Below are 18,607 nucleotides of genomic sequence, written 5' to 3' on the forward strand. Positions count from 1 at the left end.
CAGTTTGATCGATCCCACCATGTGATCAGTACACTATGACTGCTGTGTAGATAGGAAGGGCAACAGTCATCATCACCTACATATGGGAATTAGTTTTAGAAGTAGTGAGACTTTTTCATCAAATACTACTTAGGAGTTTTACTGCCTTGTGTAAAAGGTGGTCTTACAAGAGATGGCTTAGGATGGAGAGGCTCCCTGTACAAAGTGCATGTGCTACTCACGTGAGGCTTTATGTGCCAGTCGCTGCGCTCAGCTCTGCTCCTGTAGCGCTGCACTGCTGGCTTGTGTGAACAGAACTTACTGAACAAACTGATTTATGCTGGCAGCTACTTCTGTACTACCAGGCAGCAGAGAAATTCAGTTCTTGGTCTGTATGTTTATAAGCCAATGCCACACCCAGTTTTGTGCACTTATGCCCATAAAGCAGGGATCCAGGAGCAAAGATCCTCTGGAGAAGGTGTTTGCTTTCCATATAAATAAAAATCCGATCCAAAGTTCTTCAGGTGGTCATTGTGTTTATTAGCTATCTGCAGGATTTGCTATGATGTTGGAGATGGCATACTTCCTCAAGTTCTTTATTCAGAAAAGCAAGGTGTCTTGCGACCTAAAATAATGAAAATATTTTATTACAAAGTAAAGTTCTTTGCACTATAAACCTTCAGGCTCTTGTGCAGCTATCCTAATCTTCTTCCTTTCCTAGACTAATGCTAAGAAATATCTTGCCCTAAAACAGAATGAAGCTCTTCCTGAAGGAATTCATTTTGGGAGTTACTGCCACAACCACCAAATTAACATTTGCTAGGATTTGTTCAAAATAACAGTAATAAAATTTGGATCCAACTGTGATAGTCTGAGACACTGATAACAATATACTGTGTTGCTTTTAACAGGCACGCTTGTATAAAGTGCAAAATCTCGAAAGCTAATTGTAAAAGCTTTGATAGTACAGATCATGCATTTCAAAATGTAAAGATCAAACCCATCATATGTCTTACACATGAAGAAGATGGAAGTAAATAGTATGACAATTTTAAGCACTTAATACTCTACAAGTATTACTCTGCAAGACTTTTCCTGCTGGAATAATGTTTTGCCCAACTTGGAACCTTTCATTCAATGCTCTCAACACATTACAGTGGGAACTGAAAACTGTTTTGAGGCTGTTTCAATAATCTGGCCCTGTCACTGTCTCTTTTCTATCTATACAAGTATATATATTGATAAATATATATAATTATGTATATAAATTGCTGTGTTATAGATATATAAGACCAGCAGTTGCTCTTGCAGTTTTTCTTTTTTATACTTTAAACATACATTCAGTGACTGCACAGCTACTGAAACTGAAGTATCAGTTGAGGGGACACCTCCCTCCAACACGTCATGGACATGTTCAATAAAGGGAACATACCTCACTCACTGAGTGCTCCCAAGATGAATCACAATGGCTGCCATTTGCCTGGACATCTAAGATGATATTAGGAATCCAGTTTCCTGGAACAATGAAGCTAGTGATCACTTTACACTGAATGAACAAGGAAAAAGGTAAGTGGGGATGTGAGTTGTTTAGGTATAGATAATTCTGCCTTCGGTCCTGACAGAATTTCTATTATTCCTTAAAAAATAATAAAAAAGGATCATATAGGGGCTTTCTGAATGAATTATTTGTATTTCTATTAATTGCATATTTGAGAAATATTTATCTATTTAGTGTGTTTGTTCTCTTTGAGTCTTTTTGGAAAGATGTGGTTTTTGACTTCTGAGCAGAGACCGCAACAGCAACCGCAGCATCTGCTCTAATTTCTCAACCATCACAGTTGTGCTGCTTGCAGATACAGGGCATAATGAAAATTAGAAAAGGTTATTCAAGATCTCTTTTGATCCTGATGGTAAAAACCTCTCCCCAGATGAGACAGTACCAGAAAATGGTAAGGCTTGAATGTACCTTTCGCTGGAAAGTGTCCCAAAGCTAAGTGTTAAGTTTCAGGTATAAAAGCACCTGTGCCTTGGCCTTGCTGTCATTCTGCCTTGGACTAAGACCTGCAGCTTTATCAAAGTGAGAAAAGTCGTTTTTTGTAGAGCAGCAAAAGTAAGATTTTATCCAAGCATTGCTGAGAACTGCACTCTGGGCCTGTGGGTAGCTGGACTGATGGTATGGGTTCACCTTGCACTGCCCAACAGTTGCCGTACGTTGAGGCCTAAGAAAGAGCGAGCCAGTCTTTATTTTTTTGCATCTCAGAGCCTGTTGTGGAGCTAAAAATATGGGATTGTGTTGTACAAATGAATTAATTTAAGGAGGTGTCAATCTCTATGGTGTTCAATTACATGACTATTAATATTTGGTTTAACCAACTCGGTTTACCTGTAATATCCTTATCCTTACCTTTCTTACTTGTTCTGCTGGCATGATCTAGTGCAGCCTTCCTAAGTTTCTGAACATATCGTAAGACTCCTGTCAGTGGTATCCGTTGATCATTTTCATATGCCGTGATAAAAACTGAAGGATAATGCTGAGGTTAAAAACCAAAACCAGTTAAATACTTGACAACTGGTTTTTCTCGCAGAGTAACACATTTTTTTTCTTACTGTACAACGTGTTAGGATTTATCTAAAAACATGTATTACATAATTACTTAAAAAACCTCACTTTTATCACTAACTGCAAAAAAACATTTTGGTCTGAAAAATTATTTCGTAGTAGGGGATTATCTACTTGCAAAAGGTCATCAAAAACATCCTCCTCCCACTGGTATAAATCTGATAATTGCAAAAAAAAACCGGAGTAGTAGTCATGGAATGGTTCACCTCAGAACAATAGCTGAGCTTTATTTTTGCTATCTTTCTGCAGAGAAAAAGTTGGTTTTTTAAATAGTAAGATTTTACTTAATCAAGCTATGTAACACAGCTAACACATTATTTCAAATAAAGAAAGATTTCCCCTGAGATGACAATGTCAAAGCTATAGCTCCTTTTCCATTTCGGTGTTTGCCTCTTAGAAGGTATTAAATCAGTTGAAAATACTGCCTTCCTTCTCTGACAAAGTCTGCAAAACCCAGTAGAACAACAGAAAGCCCCCACAAAAGGAGAAGATATTTTGCATGTTGAGGTTTGTTATACCATAGAGCAATCTGTTACTTCCTGGGAGTCCTAAAAAGCAAGTTTTGAAATATACTGATTATTTAGGAGAAGGCATTTGGTTAATCTCAGTAGTCACTTGTGACTCCAAATATTGCTAAGATTATTACAGAAATAATTCATATTGGAGGTTTTTTTTTAATTTGTTATCCACTTTTTGTTTTCTGCAAAAAGTTGTAAATCACTACACTTTATTACTGTAGTATTCCACACAGAAAGCATAGTTTTACCTGTGGCTTAATATTCTGGTATGGACAATAGCTTTTGATATACTTCATATATTTTTCATCTTCTAATGGATTTCCCCATTCTTCTTGTTCCTCAATTGTCAGTGGGAGATGAGTTTTCATCATTGTATTTAGAACATCTACAAAAGGAGCCTTAGAAGTCATGAAAAGAAAAAAAAGTTGGCAAATAGGACAGAGGACCTTGAATGCCTGAGCCAATGTGTTCTCAAACAAATGAAGAAAGTGAATTTTGAATTGGAATGTTTCTAATTCAGAAACTGGTAGAATGAAACAGAAAATACAGCTTAATGTTATAATCCATAAAAGGTCTGCAGCACCTCACCTGTAAAACCATGGCTCTGATCAGTTCTGGATCAGTGTTGCACAGGGCTCCTGCAAGAACTCCTCCAGCACTGGCAGCTGCCAGTGCTGTGTGTTTTGGCTGAGAAAACCCCAGTTCGTGCAGCAGCATGATGCAAGCCTTAAGGTCATGGAGACCTTTGAGTTTATTATGCTGACATCCATCTTTGTGCCAGCTAAGGCCTAGCTCTCCTCCACCCCTGAAATTTAAAGAAATTCGAGTTTGAGTCTCTCTGGAAAATATTACACGGCAAAGCTTCAGATAATGAAAGAGCAGCAGCAGCCACGGAGTTGCAAAACCATAGTTTGCCTTCCTAATTAACTCTTATTTTCTCTATTTTTATCTTTACCCTCAGTTATGGCTAAAAGACACAACATGAAGACAAAATAAATCCATGCATGATGATTGGTGAAAATACTAACTCTCTTAAGGGCACTCCATGCCCTTGTGTGCTCGTGTCCTGGAACTCACAGAGAAAGCACCACTTTAGGACACTGTCCTTTGTAGGCAATAAAAAAATCAGACAATAATATTATCTTTCTACACAAGAAACTATTAGAACATCTAAAACATTGTCAATACTACATCACTAACACTAGCATTTATTCAGAACAGTAAAACAGTATTTCTCAGCTCCACAGCAGACTCTCAGGATTTGAATTCTGCATAGCTTAAATTCTGAGACTGTTAGAAAGGTGGGTTTGGGGTTTTTTTTCCCCTAGTTTTTGAATTTCAAATACTACTTGAAATGTTATAGGATTACAGAATGAATTTATATTTATTTCTACACAACCACAATTTGGTTCTAAGCCACCTGAAGCTTCCTTTTCTGGTTTCAAGTTTAAAATTAATTAACTGATTAGTCTGCCATCTTTGGATGAAAAACCCATCTTCACCTAAGACTGACTTGCATCTTAAGATACTTAGTGGGGCAGAAGGAAGAATAGCACAGTGCTTGTCACTTGAGTAGAGCAGATATATTTGTATGCTGAATTTGTTTTGGGCCTGGTGTTTCAAACAATTATGCATTTCCCCCACTTCATTTCCTTCCCCTAAAGTGACTCTTTTGTTGTCTTCCTTACATACTTACCTCAGTGAAAATGTGAAGCCTATTGTACGTGCTGGTTTTAGAAAACTGGTAGATTTGTAGCTAAACTGGAGACAGAGGATTTAGCCAATAAAAGAGCAAGAGATGTGGGTTAAATGCTTAGTTATTGCTGTAGAAGGCCAATGGTTTTCAGAAGACATAGACTGATCACTAGCACACAATGCCCTCAGAAAGGGAGGTAACACGTCGCTGCAATTTGAACATGTTATCAATGTTTTTGTTGAGCAAAGATGAGACAAGAGGTAATGAGACTTCAAAAGATTGCAAGTTACATACAGCCATCCTGTAGATTTAAGAAACCCAAATGCAATATGTGCTCGTCTTCTTTTTCCCTGAGGTAAATTTATGTTAAAAAAATCTACAAAGAGAAATAGCTACATGAAAAAATTTTCTCTACATCTTCAGTTGCACATCAAGAAATACCTGTATATCCTGCAGATTAAAATCTTAATTCCATTTTATATTTGACTTACCTAACATGGCAATATGCTAATATCCAACCCTCTTCAATTAACATCAGCTTCTCTTCTTTAAAGCTCATGTTCAAATCTATGCCGTAAGCTCCATATACATGAACTAGAAGTGGTTTCCTGTGTAGCTCTTCAGAATTCTTATTATGAAAAACTGTAATTGGCACCAAAGTTTCATCCTGGAAAAGGAGTATTTTTACAATAAGGGACATTGCAGAAATCTCAATGACACATGGCAATGAAAACTTCAATTATTTATTTTAAAATGTGTTTTTTTGATTACAGTAATTTTTTTTCACTTAGAATATTCAAAGCACTCTTGAAAAATAAAGCACGAGACTGAACCTCTGCTGTGTGGGCAGAGTATAAATTCATTTAAGTGCAACACCTGAGGAGTTTTTAAACTACCAAAGCACCCGAGTCTTCCTTCCCCCTTTAACACCAAGAATATATGTTATTAACAAAATAGTTTACCACTTACCACAGTACAAACTCTTTATTAACATCTCCAAATTTTTAAACTCAGGCTGTTAAAACTTTCCTTTCTTGATCTACACCGTGCAGCTGGTTGGGGGGAGCTCTTTTCAACAGAGCATCTTTTTAATTTATCATGCAGAGTACAATACCATACATCAACCAGCAATTCTAACTTATACTATACTAAGATCCTTGACTCATCGTATGCTGTTATCTCCTCTGGCATACCCAGGTTAATGGAAAAAAAAATCACGACTCTTTCTTGTTCTTCTCTATAGCACTGAAGAAAACACCCACTGTTTAGTAACTATAGCACCAACTGCTCTTTACATTTTTTAATCTCTATTCCCTGCCAAATGCACTTTCTTTAAATGGGTGGGGAGGAAGCAAAGAATAAAAGGAAAGGGAAAGGACTGAAAAAAATCTTACCTTGCTTTTAGCTAGTAAACGTGTAGTGTGACAATTCGTAATAATTGGTACCTCTTGCACAGCTTGTTCAATGAGATTATTTTCTTTAAATGAATATGCAAAACGTTTAGGGGGGTGTACTGGGGAGGACAGCTGAAAATAGCAAGTGCTGGTGGTATGTTCAGGATGAGATTCCAATTCAAATTCACAGGCCCACGTAGGTAGCTGAGAAAACACGGCATTTCAAGTGAGACCCTTACACTGCTGCTGAAAATTTTGCTTAGTGTGTCCTTCAGAGGAAAAGGCTTTGGATATTAACTATTATCTTTAGTTTGTATGTAGCACAATCTGTATTTCTTTTAAATTCAGTAGTGAAAGAGTCAAAAAGCGACAGACTGGTGAACTTTTCCCCTGAGGCCATTGGATAAAGTTCAACAATGAAATAAAAAAGAAAAACAAATTCAAATTCAGTTTAAAATGGGCATTAATGCAGATTCTATTTTTTTTAAACTGAATCAGTATTTGAAATGATTCCTCATTAGTTTTTATTTTTTAGATCCTATTTCTCATTGCATTTCCAGTTCCACTTCAACATGTTATGCAGCCAAGTCCATGTCAGCTGTTATGCTTTTACTGTGAGTTAGCTCAGTAATGCTAAGCCACTGAAAACCCCTGCCTCTTAACTTTGTTCCTAGTGCCAGCCATTGTGAAGAACAAAACCTTTTCCTGGCACATTCACCCTCAGATACTTACTGTTATTATATTTAAGGTTTTTAACTCTGCTAAGAATGAAAGAAATCAAGATTCATTCTTTGAGAGCAGCAGGGACATAGCCAAACCCTTTGCCAGACCATTACTTACTCGGGTTAAGTTGCTAGAGACTTCCGAAATGGCAGCAAAAGTCCAAGTTCTCCCGAGTAACTGCAGACCCTTTCTGAATAAATAAACTAACATCATTTTAAAAAATGAAGATTCTGGAGACCGTACAGTGTACTTTCTTGAAAACCTTTTTCTGTTGCAGTTTTATAGAATGTGGCATTGGCAGCTTGTTGCAATAAACTTGTAAGTAGTTCAGATTGTATTTTTCAGACAAACAAATCAATTATTTCATCTGAATGGTCTCCAGAAATCATGGGTTTGAATTGAGTCACTTTGGTTTTAATCCACAAGTATGTAGCAAGAACTTGAGAAGGGAAGAAATACTTTGCACCAATTGTACTGTAATGTCAACTCTTCCCATTTATTATGGCACGGTGTCCATACTTGTCTTCTGAACATTCCTCTAATCTTTTTTCTGTTGGAGGGGCAGGCTTATTTCCTTGCTTACACCAATGTGTGTAACCAAAAATAGGTCCAGTAAAACTAAGTAGAATGTTTAGGGAATCAAAGAAATCAGCTGTATTGTACAGAGGCTGACTGTAGTATAGTGAAGAAAGAACTGACTGATAAGAGAGCTGCTCTTTAACTCTGGTGCAGTAAGCTACCACATGAAATCCTGAAGAACAGCCACAGGTAAACACAATTACTCATAACAACAAACTTTGCTGTATTATACTTTTCAAACCACTTTTACTTTTAGAATTTATCTTTGCTTTCATTTTAACGCTATGTTAAAAAAATTAAATAGTGCTGGAAAAATATGCTGCTTAAGCCAAATAAAACATACCTTTATTGACTGAACTGAGTGTGAAACAAAAGAAATCACATTTAGGTAAAGATGACCAGCCTTCTTCAGGAACATAATACAGTCATCACTGAACATCTCAAAGTCTACTAGCTTTGTTTTCTTTTCCAGTGCATAAACTAACTGCCAGTTCTCCTTGCCACTGGAAGCTACTGGTGCCTTCATCAACTATAAAAATAAAATAAACAACTTTGTATTACTAAGAGATAATAAGAGTTACAAATTAGAGGTACAGGCATATAGGGGATCTCTTAGAGCATTTTTATTGAAAAAAATACTCATTTGTATCGGGGGTGTTTGCCTGACTAAAACTGGAGGTTTTTAAACTCCCTTTACTTAGGCAAAATGGAAGAACGATTCAGTAAGATTTGGAGAAGATCAAGTCTCAAAGGTTAATCTATAGAAGATTTTAATGCAGTAAGTGCTTTCAGCATGGCCAGCAGAATGGTAGGTAAGTTGATTATACAGACCGAGATCACCAACTTAAATTTCAGTATAAGGGTCATGACTGTTAAAGCATACTCATTTCTTGATGCTGTCAAAGGAGTTAGAATCAAACTGGCATGCTACAGGCAAGACTTCCTGTCGCACTATCACTCTTTTCAATCCATGTAGCTCTGTGTGTAATTCTCAAATTATTTCGGTAAGCTGTGAAGCACAAAATGAAAATTCAGCCTTACTATTTCTATATAATCTGCAGTAGGGATCTGAATGAATCCCGTGACTCTAATTATCAATTAAAATTACCTTATATTCTGCAGGTTCTCCATATGTAGTAAGAATATATAACTCATCATTTCTATGCTCGATGTGGTAAATGACTCCTTTTGTTCGTGCTTGTACAAGTGCAGGCAATGCAAAAGGATTTCTGCAGTCAACCAGCCAAACTTCTGAGGTTGTCTTGCTGTTGCTGTTGATAGTGAGAAAACGCCTGTCTTTTGTGAGATAAATGTCTACAAAGAATCTGTAGGGAATAATTAGAAAAAAAAAAAAGAAAAAGCCTAAATTTGATTAGTATTTTAAAAATGCACGTTGTTTCAGAATCATGGCCTTCCACCTGCAAGGTAAAAAAAAAATGCCTGTAAGTAGGCTGGAGAAATTTCAGGCTACTTGACTCCCAAAACCACTTCTGTTGCACTTATCCTGGGATTCAAAAACCTGCAATCTTGTGTGCAGAACCCGAAATCTGAAAGGAAAGCAGTTCAGCTGCTGCCCAACTGAATTCAGGTTTTTGCATCACTGTGATAGACTGGAAGCTTATTGATCTACATAGGCTTTAAAATTCAGACAAAATGAAGAACTTTTTATTGAGCTTGTAACCCTAATTTTTTAAAAATAGTAATAGATAATTAAATTAAAATTAATAAAGGACATCATGTCGGAACAGCAATAACAAAAGAGCTGTTATAAAGATAAATTGATAAAATGTCTATTTTCTACTGACCTAACTTGGAAGCAAATAAGACAAAAAGTACTATTTTTAAAAAAAATGAGACAAGATGGACAGTGTTGCAGTGATAAAGCTGGAAACTAGGAACTGGTTTTGGAAATGTCTAAGAAACCAGGAATTATCTACTGGTTTTAAATGCCTCTAAAATTTAGAAATAGAAAACAATGATAACCACTGGTTGCATGCTAGTATTAGAGAAGTTCAGGCTGAAATTCAGATTCAAATTTCTGTGAGTCATCCTAATTAACTGGAATGTCACATCTTGAGACAGTGCAGTTTCTTTGGCATTTTGAATCTTTAAGACTGATGTCTCTAAAAGCAAAGCTGTCGATCACAAAGATCCAGATTTCATCAAGAAATTGCAGGGTTGAGTACCGTAATCGGCATCATACAGATCAGATACATGACTGCAATAATGATATCTCTAGAATTCAAAATTGACTGGTGAAGGAAAGGATGCTTTAGATAGCATTTTCAGTGCCTTTAATTATTTGCAGGTGGAGAACTCCAATTTTTTTGGTACTATTGTTTCCTCTAATTGCACTCTCTGACATCTTTAGGAGAACAGGCACAGAGAGGGGTCTAAAGTCTACAAGAAATCAGCTTCCTGCCTCTCTAATACCCATGAATTTGGCAGGAATGTGGCACTGCATTCAGTAGAGATTCCAACAGTTCAGCTCTGCTGACCCTTACATCTAAGAGGGTCAAGCTGAAATGCAGGTTACACTTCTCCCCAGGGCCTCTGACCTTGATATGACAATTTTTTTTAATCCTTGTAGCTTTTATTTTTTAAGGAAGTCAAGAAATTTTCCACTTCTAAAAAAAAATACTTGATTGCAATAGAAGAGCTGGTGAGATGTAGAATGGAACTGCTCAGTGGCAGTAAAAAAGAATGTCTTGCCATCTCTGCTGAAGAAGCAAGTTCAGCTATGAGCTGCAATAGCACATGACCCTTTAGAGTAAGTTTCTAGTAGATTTACTGTAATGACTGTGACCTTCAGAATTATGCCAATGGTTTCCCTGTGGGGAAGTGTCAGGTCAGTGGAACTTGATTTTCCAAAACTATGCATCAAATGCAGCTGGAATAAAAGGATCTTATTTACTCTATCTCAATTGCAGATTTTTTTTCCCATATGAAAGTATAATTTAAATTTCTTTATTGAAATGTAACTTGAATTAAGGATAATCACAAACATTTACAGAATGCTGTATAAATCTACCACACTCTGCATGGCTGAAAAACTAGTTCTGCACTCAGTTTAGCAAAGAGCCTTCTTGTCTTCCTAAACCGCTGCTTAAAGAAAGGTTATTGAGAGGGTATTCAGTCAACAATAGTTCTATCTCTGGGAATGCTGTAATGATTTTGCTCATCCATTACCCAGAGCAAGGATTAGCCTGAACTTCTGTGTGTTTTTTTTTTTTTTTAAAGATGTATCAGACATCAATAGCAGAGAAAACAAAATGAAATCTACTGTCTGATTTACCCTGTATGAAACTGTCACACATTCATTAAAGGACACCCTGACCTGAGAGTGACCTTGACATTTATAAACTCAATTGAACTCGTGAGGTAACAGAGCAACCTTAAATCTCTGTTGATCACATATCAAAAGGAGAACAGAGCACATTCACAGACTGTATAAGGCACTACTGACAGTGGAACACAACTTAAAAATGCATTTTACCATTTGAAATATGATATGGAACACTTTCTGAAGCAGTTATATTATACATATAAAACACTCTAAAATATGTAAAGGACTTGTTATATTTTTAGGTAAGTGTTACCTTGCATCTTGTTCTGTATAAACTAACTTAGTATGTTTCTGATAAGTGAAAGTGGTCATAAACACATTCTGGCATTTAAGGTTCTTCTGAGTTGTGTAATACAGAACATCATTTGCAGCCCATTCTGGAAAAAAAGACAAATGCATATCAAATTTGGAACAGCGGATACTATTACTGAGAGAAAATGGAGATCATGGACATTGGACCCAATGCTGAAAAAGATGGGTTGCAGCTGACATGAACTGAGGACAGCATTTCTACATCCTGCAGGGACTGGGGTAAGCTACAAAAAGCTTTTTCCCATGTTTTCTTTGAACACCACACAACAAGTATCTCATAACATATTAAAAAAAAAAAAAAAAGGCAGAGGACAATGTTATGGGGCCCAGTAACAGGAAGCTCTTGACCCTGTGGGGGTTCTGGAGGTAACAGGAAAATAGAAGATATGTGGCTGTTTAAAACTGAACAGAGAAACAGAGGTTTACATGGAGTCAGCGAGATAATAAAGACAGCATAAGCTCTGCACTGCTGCATGTGACTGCACGCAAACCATTCAGAGAAAAGAGATGATGCATGTGCCCTGTGGGTACTGCTGAGATAAAAATTCTCCAGTTTTCTATGCCTGTATATGTGTTCACCAACATACAGGAACCTTGTTGTTCTGAAGTTCAGTAATCTGACTGATCCAGCCACATTACTACTATCTCTGTTGCTCCTACAGCCACCAGAATAACGTTTAACACTTATGCTTTAAAAAGTTATTGTATGTTGCCTTATATGTAAATACTTTATATATAAATAATATAATATAAATAATTTTCAATACAAAACCTGAGGAAGTACCATACTGAAGCAACACAAACAATTTGCTATCTGAAAAGCAATGTGGCTCCCAAGTGCACAGGTAGCTGAGGGTTCCCTATGAAGACAAGGCTTTAGAAGGGAAATCCAAGTTCTTCTATAGCCTAGCATTTAAGAAATCAAGATGTAAATTTTCAAGAACTTCTGTTTCTCTCCCTGCTATTGCATCTCTCTCAGTACAAGCACATACTTTGCAAGTGGTCATAAGACCTAATTCTCTTCCTCATGATTGACACACCTCTGTACTTCATGATACGTCTGTACCTCACTCACACCTGACTAAATTTACAAAAGTAGTGTAATCTCTACAATTCTGATAGTCATCTTTCATACTTTTATTATCTGCCATAATCTGTCATACCTACTGTGGACCTGTTGGTCCAGATTCTTCTGGACCTAGATAGATGTTCCAATCAAGTATCTGGCAAATTTGCAGGCTCAGTTTTCAACAGGCATTTTAATCTTCAGTTGTGCAAACACAACACTAAATTCTTGCTGCTCTTCATTTTTATAACTAGGAAGTTTTACCTAGATTTTAGTTTTTTGCCCTGCCCAGGCAAGTTGCTTTCTGTACTATATAAATTTGATGACATCCAAAAATATAATCCAAAATACAAGATGTGGAACACTGTATACATACTATTATACTCTTTCTGCTATATTCTTTAACATACTCTAAAAAAAGAAAGATTTCCCATTTGCTTCAGTTTACCTTTGCTTATTTTAAGAGCAGTGTAAACCTCTGTAATCTATTCTGAAAGACCAGCTGATTTCATTCGACTCTGAACTGTGATCCACATCCGAGATTCCAGCTGAAATTCCAGCTGATACCCAACAGTAGGTGGTACTTTCACACTTTTTCAGCAAAGCCAATTGTCTACAGCTATGAATGACTTCACTTGTAGCTGTAATAGTTTATCAACTAGAACATTTCTCAAAAAAATCACAAACAGTTATGTCAGTAAATTTTTAAAGCAGCATATTGAATTCAATAGAAAAAATTATATCTATGACTGTTCTAACATGTATAAATGATTGCTTTTACAATGAAGGAAAACCTGTATCAAGAAAGCAGTCCCTCACCCACATCAGATAACTTGTAATTGTGCAGTGTGAAAGAAATCATAAATAAGAAATAATTCAACAGCTATAGGATTAAATGCTGCCTACTTTTTTTTTTTAATATTTTAATATTATTTGTAGACTAAGAAAAATGTTGTGTTAAAAGCTGGTGTGATCCACAGGATATTTATAAGCAACTTACCAAAGCTAAATACACTTGGAATTACTTTTTTCACAACAGGAAAATGACCAAGTTTCATAATAACGCAGGTGGCTTCTTCAGAACTTTCACTTTTTAAGCTGATGGCCATGTATGTCTGATCTGGTGAAATTCTGATTCGTTGAATAAAGGCATCAGAAAAGCCAAGATCATCGGTACTGAATAAAATGTCAACATTTCCTTCATCTACATAAAAAAAAAAAGACAAAAAATCCTGTAACCAAGACACTGTCAAAATGAATGGTCGTAGTTAATGCCTGTATTTAACAAATCTGCCTGCAATATTCACAAGCATACTACTGGAATTTATCAACACCACATATCTGTCTTGCAAGATATTTACAAATGCACTTCATAAAACTAAACAAAAAATTCTACAGTTCCAGAAAAAAAAAAAGTCCTGTAGTTATTACTAAAAATATTTTAAAAGTATAGATCCTGGCTTCTAGTAAACATACTGAATTTTACAGCTCAGATAGCAAAAGCGTGCTTGTTTTCAATAAATACAATTAGTAATTTTTTTCCACCCCCTCAGAAATACAAAAGCATGAATGCTTTTTTCTGTTTTCAAAATGTTTAATCAGCGCTATGAAAAGAAGTGACTTCTCTCTTTCCTCTCCAGCAACTTGCCTTAGTATCAATATATACTATTCTCTAACCGTCTTCACCTCCCCTTTTCAGATTCAAGATTCTAGAATTATTAATCAATCATTAAAGAATTGTATAAAAGTATTTTTGGTTATTTTGAGAAACAGAGAAACTCAGCTTTAATGTAACAAAAGAACACTAAGTGATACATGTACAACATTTTTAAGAATCCTACTGTATTAGGAAGATAAATCCCTTACCATCATCTGCTTTTGAAAGAAATATGCAGCCGTTCTCTTCAAAGTACACATTCCCTCCAAACCTCATCTGTTCAATACAAAACAAGCATGTTTCAAGTCCAACATATAGTTAGACTATTTCCTTAGAATCCCTGTATTCAGTCATTGTTCTGTAACACAGAACTGTACCATATACAAATGACAGAATATAGCACATATATTTGGTAGTGAATAAGGAATTGCACGCATCACAAAGGTTCTTTCAAAGTTAGGGTACTAAAGCTTCCTCGACCTGCTTTAAATTTAACAAAAGCCTCAGATCACTGCAATTCTCTTGCAACTTACAATGTCTTGTATTCTTTATGCAAAAGTCAGATGATTATTGTATCTTTACTTGCTTTTGCCTATGGAGAAATTAAGGTAAATTCCCCATCATAACAGGAACAAGCTGTTCTAAACACATGCTGCTACTACCCACAATTATTAAAATATTTAAAACTTCTACCATAAAATAATCAATAAACGAGCATTTTATAGAAGGAATGGCTTCACTGCTTTTTATTTGCAGTTAACAATGGGAAATGTATTTTTTGCCACTTACCCTTGGGCTTTCTGAATTGAATGTGTACTTGTTGTGAAATTCTTCTAGTTTTTCTTTGATTCTCTTTGTCATGGGTTTGTATATTGGTGAAATGTCATTCCAGTTTTCCTGCTCTGATTTCAGAAGATTCTTGTGCAAAAGCTCTGATGTTACTACGGATGTATTTTGCTTCCTTTTGGAGGAGATTCTTGTTCCTTCCTGATAAGTAAAGAAAGACAGCAATGGCTACAAGCCAGCACACTGTAGACCAATATGAATATACTGAGGCAGTATTTCCTGAGCTACAGACCCCAAACCAACTTTGCATTATTACAACAGTATGTGCCATTAAAAAGAAAAACCACAGTTGAGTTATGTTTTTATTGCAATTCTTCCTGATCCTTTTAAGAAGCATTGTCAAACGTGCTTTACTTGACACATTTATTGAAGTCTTCTCTTCAAAATTTAGGGTACTATTAATATATGCTCTTAATTGATTACGAGTAAATATATTTGCTCTTTTTCTAGAACTAGGTTTTAGTTAATTTTTATGGAATTCTATTATTTTTCCTTCTTCACTGGTGTTCTTTCATAATTTCCTGTCTTCAGAGTGTAATTTCTCATTTCCTTCCCTAGACAACAATACCATTCAAACCTCTGTCCCAGTACCTGGGAGTCCTTGTTCAGGTTCTTGCTCCACTTTCTCAAAAGTGTTAATATAAATGTTCATAAGGCGCAGAATGAAGTGGAGCAGTGAACTTATATGGGATCTGCAACGATTTTATCAGGAATAAGTTTAAGGAACTGGTTTTCCATGCTACCTCATTGCCAACAAAGCTGTCTTCTATTGTAAAAATGTTAAAAATGTGTTAAAACTGCTAGAACAATGCTAATTCCTCTTGCATGATGTGAAATCTCACTTGATCAAGTAATAAGCTTAACAACATATATTACACTACATAACAATGCACAGATCATACAGAGTAGCATTTTCTAACACTCAGTGTATGATATGAATGTGTCGAAGCCTAAAAAGCAGCCTATGCTTTATACCCCATCCTCACTTTGCATCAAGAACTGTTGGTTTGTTCCTAGTTTTTCTTCACAAATGCACATGAATCAAAACCTGAACACTACAAGTAGACTTTGAAGGGAAAAGAAACTATTTGCTCCATTTACCAAACTCCCTGTGAACATAAAGCACATCACTGAGGTGTTAAGTGTGTCTGTTATTGGTTCAGACCAATGGGTCTCTCTCACCTGGTACATCAAATTGGAAGCTCAAGGCAAAGAAATAGTGAAAGCTCTTAGAGAACCTCTGGAGCAACTGTGCAATTGGTCAGGGTAAAGAAACTGCAGGATGCTCAAGTTGTACCACCTTCTTCCCAGTCACTGGAAAAACTGTTTTAAGAAAACACTATTCCTCAAACTAAATGTAACCAAATAAAAAACTCAGAGTGGCCATAACGAGATACTTAGGAAAGCATAAGAATGGGACAAGCCAGATTATTTTCCTCAACAGGTATTTCCCCAGCCTTCAACAATTTTAGCTCAGGCATTTCCTGGGCTGAACGTGGTTTCTGGATATTTAAAAACTCTCTCTTGTGTATGTTTGATCTCCCCTTATACCTATTTCTCAAGCACAAGTCCTATGAGGAGAGGCTGAGGGAGCTGGGGTTGTTTAGCCTGGAGAAGAGGAGGCTCAGAGGAGACCTCATCACTCTCTACAACTCCCTGAAAGGAGGTTGTAACCAGCTGGGGATTGGTCTCTTCTCCCAGGCAACCAGCAGTAGGACAAGAGGGCATGGTCTTAAGCTGTGCCAGGGGAGGTTTAGGTTGGATATTAGGAAGAAATTTTTTACAGAGAGAGTAACCAGACATTGGAATGGGCTGCCCAGGGAGCTGATGCATTCACCATCCATGGAGATTTTTAAGATGAGACTGGATGTGACACTTAGTGCCATGGTCTAGTAACCATGGCAGTGCTGGATCAACGGTTGGACTTGATGATCTCAGAAGTCTTTTCCAACCCGGATGATTCTATGTAAAATTTTAGCATCCACAACTTATTTTGGCAAGTTCCACTCTTTATGAATATTTTGATGATTGCTCTCCTTTTGTTTTCAGCAATTCCCATTGTATTTATCTGGAAATATTACACACAGCTGGTGGTCACAGTGTAGGGATATATTAAGGAGTTACTGTACACCTCCCTGCCTGGGGAAAAAACAGTAATCCAGAAACGTCTACATAGCAGAGGATCTCAGTAACAATCAGTTAGCAAACATTTGCTTCAAAGCAAACAGGCACAGCTTCCCTTCAGGTGAAAACCGTCTGTTTGGTGTCCTGAAACCAGTGTCATAGACCAGCATTTGTAACTGTGTTAGTGAAGTGCCAATGAATAAACTGAACCACACATTCTCATCCATCCAGACTTCCTATATTCTTCTTGAAACATTTGTTTACATTTAAGACACAGACTTAGGAACTGTTTATGATGACAAATAAAAGCAATTTTAGGACAACCACCCATCCATCTGAAAACATGTTTAAGATCAAATAAACCAAAACACAAATCTTTTAAAACAGTACTTATGCATTTGCATTATGCATATAAATCAGTTTCTAGGCTGTTATACTACAGTAAACTTTTATTATACATTTAGCAAAATCTGTATTAAAAATACTGGAACAGAAGACCTAAAATTATTTCAGATTGTTTTCTGACTCTCTGCATGACAAGTTTTTTTTGAACCAGCTCACGGTGGTTAAGTATGGTGTGATCAGTTTGGATATTTTGCCTCTACACTAGCTGTCCCTGCAGTTTTCTCCTGACACTTTACCTGAACATTCCTGGAAGATACCAGATTTTTCAAAATCACTACGCCAGGAAGATCAATGAAAATGCAGCTTTACATCAAAGCAGCGCAGGAAAGTTTAACAACGGTACGTGTCTTTGAATGTAACTGATATCCTGGTATTTATCCCTCTGCACCAAATTCTCCAGGACAACTATGTTTCCTCAACATGTGAAAAGTATGGCTGGCTTCCTTAACAGATATGCCAAGGTGGTTGTTGACATTGAGTCTATACTTAAACAGCATACCTTGCAGGAAAAGAATCTCCACGGCAGGATGCTTCCAGATGGTGCGGTCCTGTGTGTGCATGTACATTCTGAACAGTTCAGGATGTGGCATTTTTTTGCTTTAATTTTACTACAAGGACATGTTGTTTGAAGATGGTTAATGCTAGAGTAGTACTTGACACTGAAGCTCAGCCCTTGGAGAAGATTTCGCAGTCCAACACAGGACATCGTAACCTTCATTTCTTGATAGCCAACCTGAAATTTCTGAAAATCCCGAATTGCAGATCATTTACACTGTGTGTGAAAAAAACGTAACATAAACTGCAGGTAGAACTTCCTCTCTCACAGAAATGATATTGATTCATTAGGTAAATCATATGAAAAGACACAGTAAAACTTTGGCTGCTTCTTATCAACTGGTACCTGCAGTTTAACCAGCACGTTCCTGGCGGCTCAAGTTTAACTCCAGCGAAACTAGGAGGAGAATGAAAAGTGCAACTACACACCTTCAAGCGCTGAAGAACGAAACTCTGGGAGAGTTTGGAGAAGTCGAACCCCCCCGCTCCCCCATCACCCAACACCAAACCCACGCTCTCTCTCCAGGGGGTCTCTCGGCAGCAGAGGCTCAGCCCGCCTGCGGGGGTCAGGCCCCACGTGTCCCCCCGGGGCCGGGGCCGCAGCCGCAGCAGCCGGCGCGGCCCCGCTCACTCCAGCGCTGTCCCTCCAACCGCGGCCCGCGCAAGGACTCGCCGTGGCGCTCCCGCTCCTCCTCCCGCTCCCGCTCCGCCGGGGCTGCCCGGGATAAGATGCCAGCCAGGCGGCAGCGTCCCGGCTGGCGCTGCCCACAACCAAGATGGCGGCCGG

General features: G+C 37.3%; 1 protein-coding gene across 7 annotated transcripts; it reads right to left on the minus strand.

Annotated features, from left to right (window-relative positions):
- Positions 1–498: 498 nt before the first annotated feature.
- PREPL (prolyl endopeptidase-like) lies at positions 499–18,593 on the minus strand. Of its 7 annotated transcripts, none has more exons than XM_017811655.1 (15): positions 18,494–18,593; positions 17,765–18,007; positions 14,680–14,877; positions 14,100–14,166; positions 13,234–13,437; positions 11,109–11,232; positions 8,618–8,834; positions 7,853–8,038; positions 6,208–6,411; positions 5,305–5,480; positions 3,706–3,922; positions 3,366–3,515; positions 2,384–2,510; positions 1,412–1,494; positions 499–604 (listed from the first exon to the last, which is right to left on the minus strand). In XM_017811655.1, exons 2-15 carry the CDS (start codon positions 17,981–17,983, stop codon positions 524–526), a joined length of 2,253 nt encoding a protein of 750 aa, XP_017667144.1. In that variant the 5' UTR covers positions 17,984–18,007; positions 18,494–18,593; the 3' UTR covers positions 499–523. The 7 variants fall into 7 exon arrangements, 6 of the variants coding, with proteins under 6 accessions (XP_017667144.1, XP_017667143.1, XP_017667142.1 ...); XM_017811654.1 differs by lacking the exon at positions 18,494–18,593 and adding an exon at positions 18,167–18,355; XM_017811653.1 differs by lacking the exon at positions 18,494–18,593 and adding an exon at positions 18,167–18,355 and having other exon boundaries at positions 17,765–18,037.
- Positions 18,594–18,607: the final 14 nt, after the last annotated feature.

Source organism: Lepidothrix coronata, unplaced genomic scaffold (assembly GCF_001604755.1).
Source record: "Lepidothrix coronata isolate B3197 unplaced genomic scaffold, Lepidothrix_coronata-1.0 Scaffold33, whole genome shotgun sequence".
Taxonomy (NCBI): domain Eukaryota; kingdom Metazoa; phylum Chordata; class Aves; order Passeriformes; family Pipridae; genus Lepidothrix; species Lepidothrix coronata.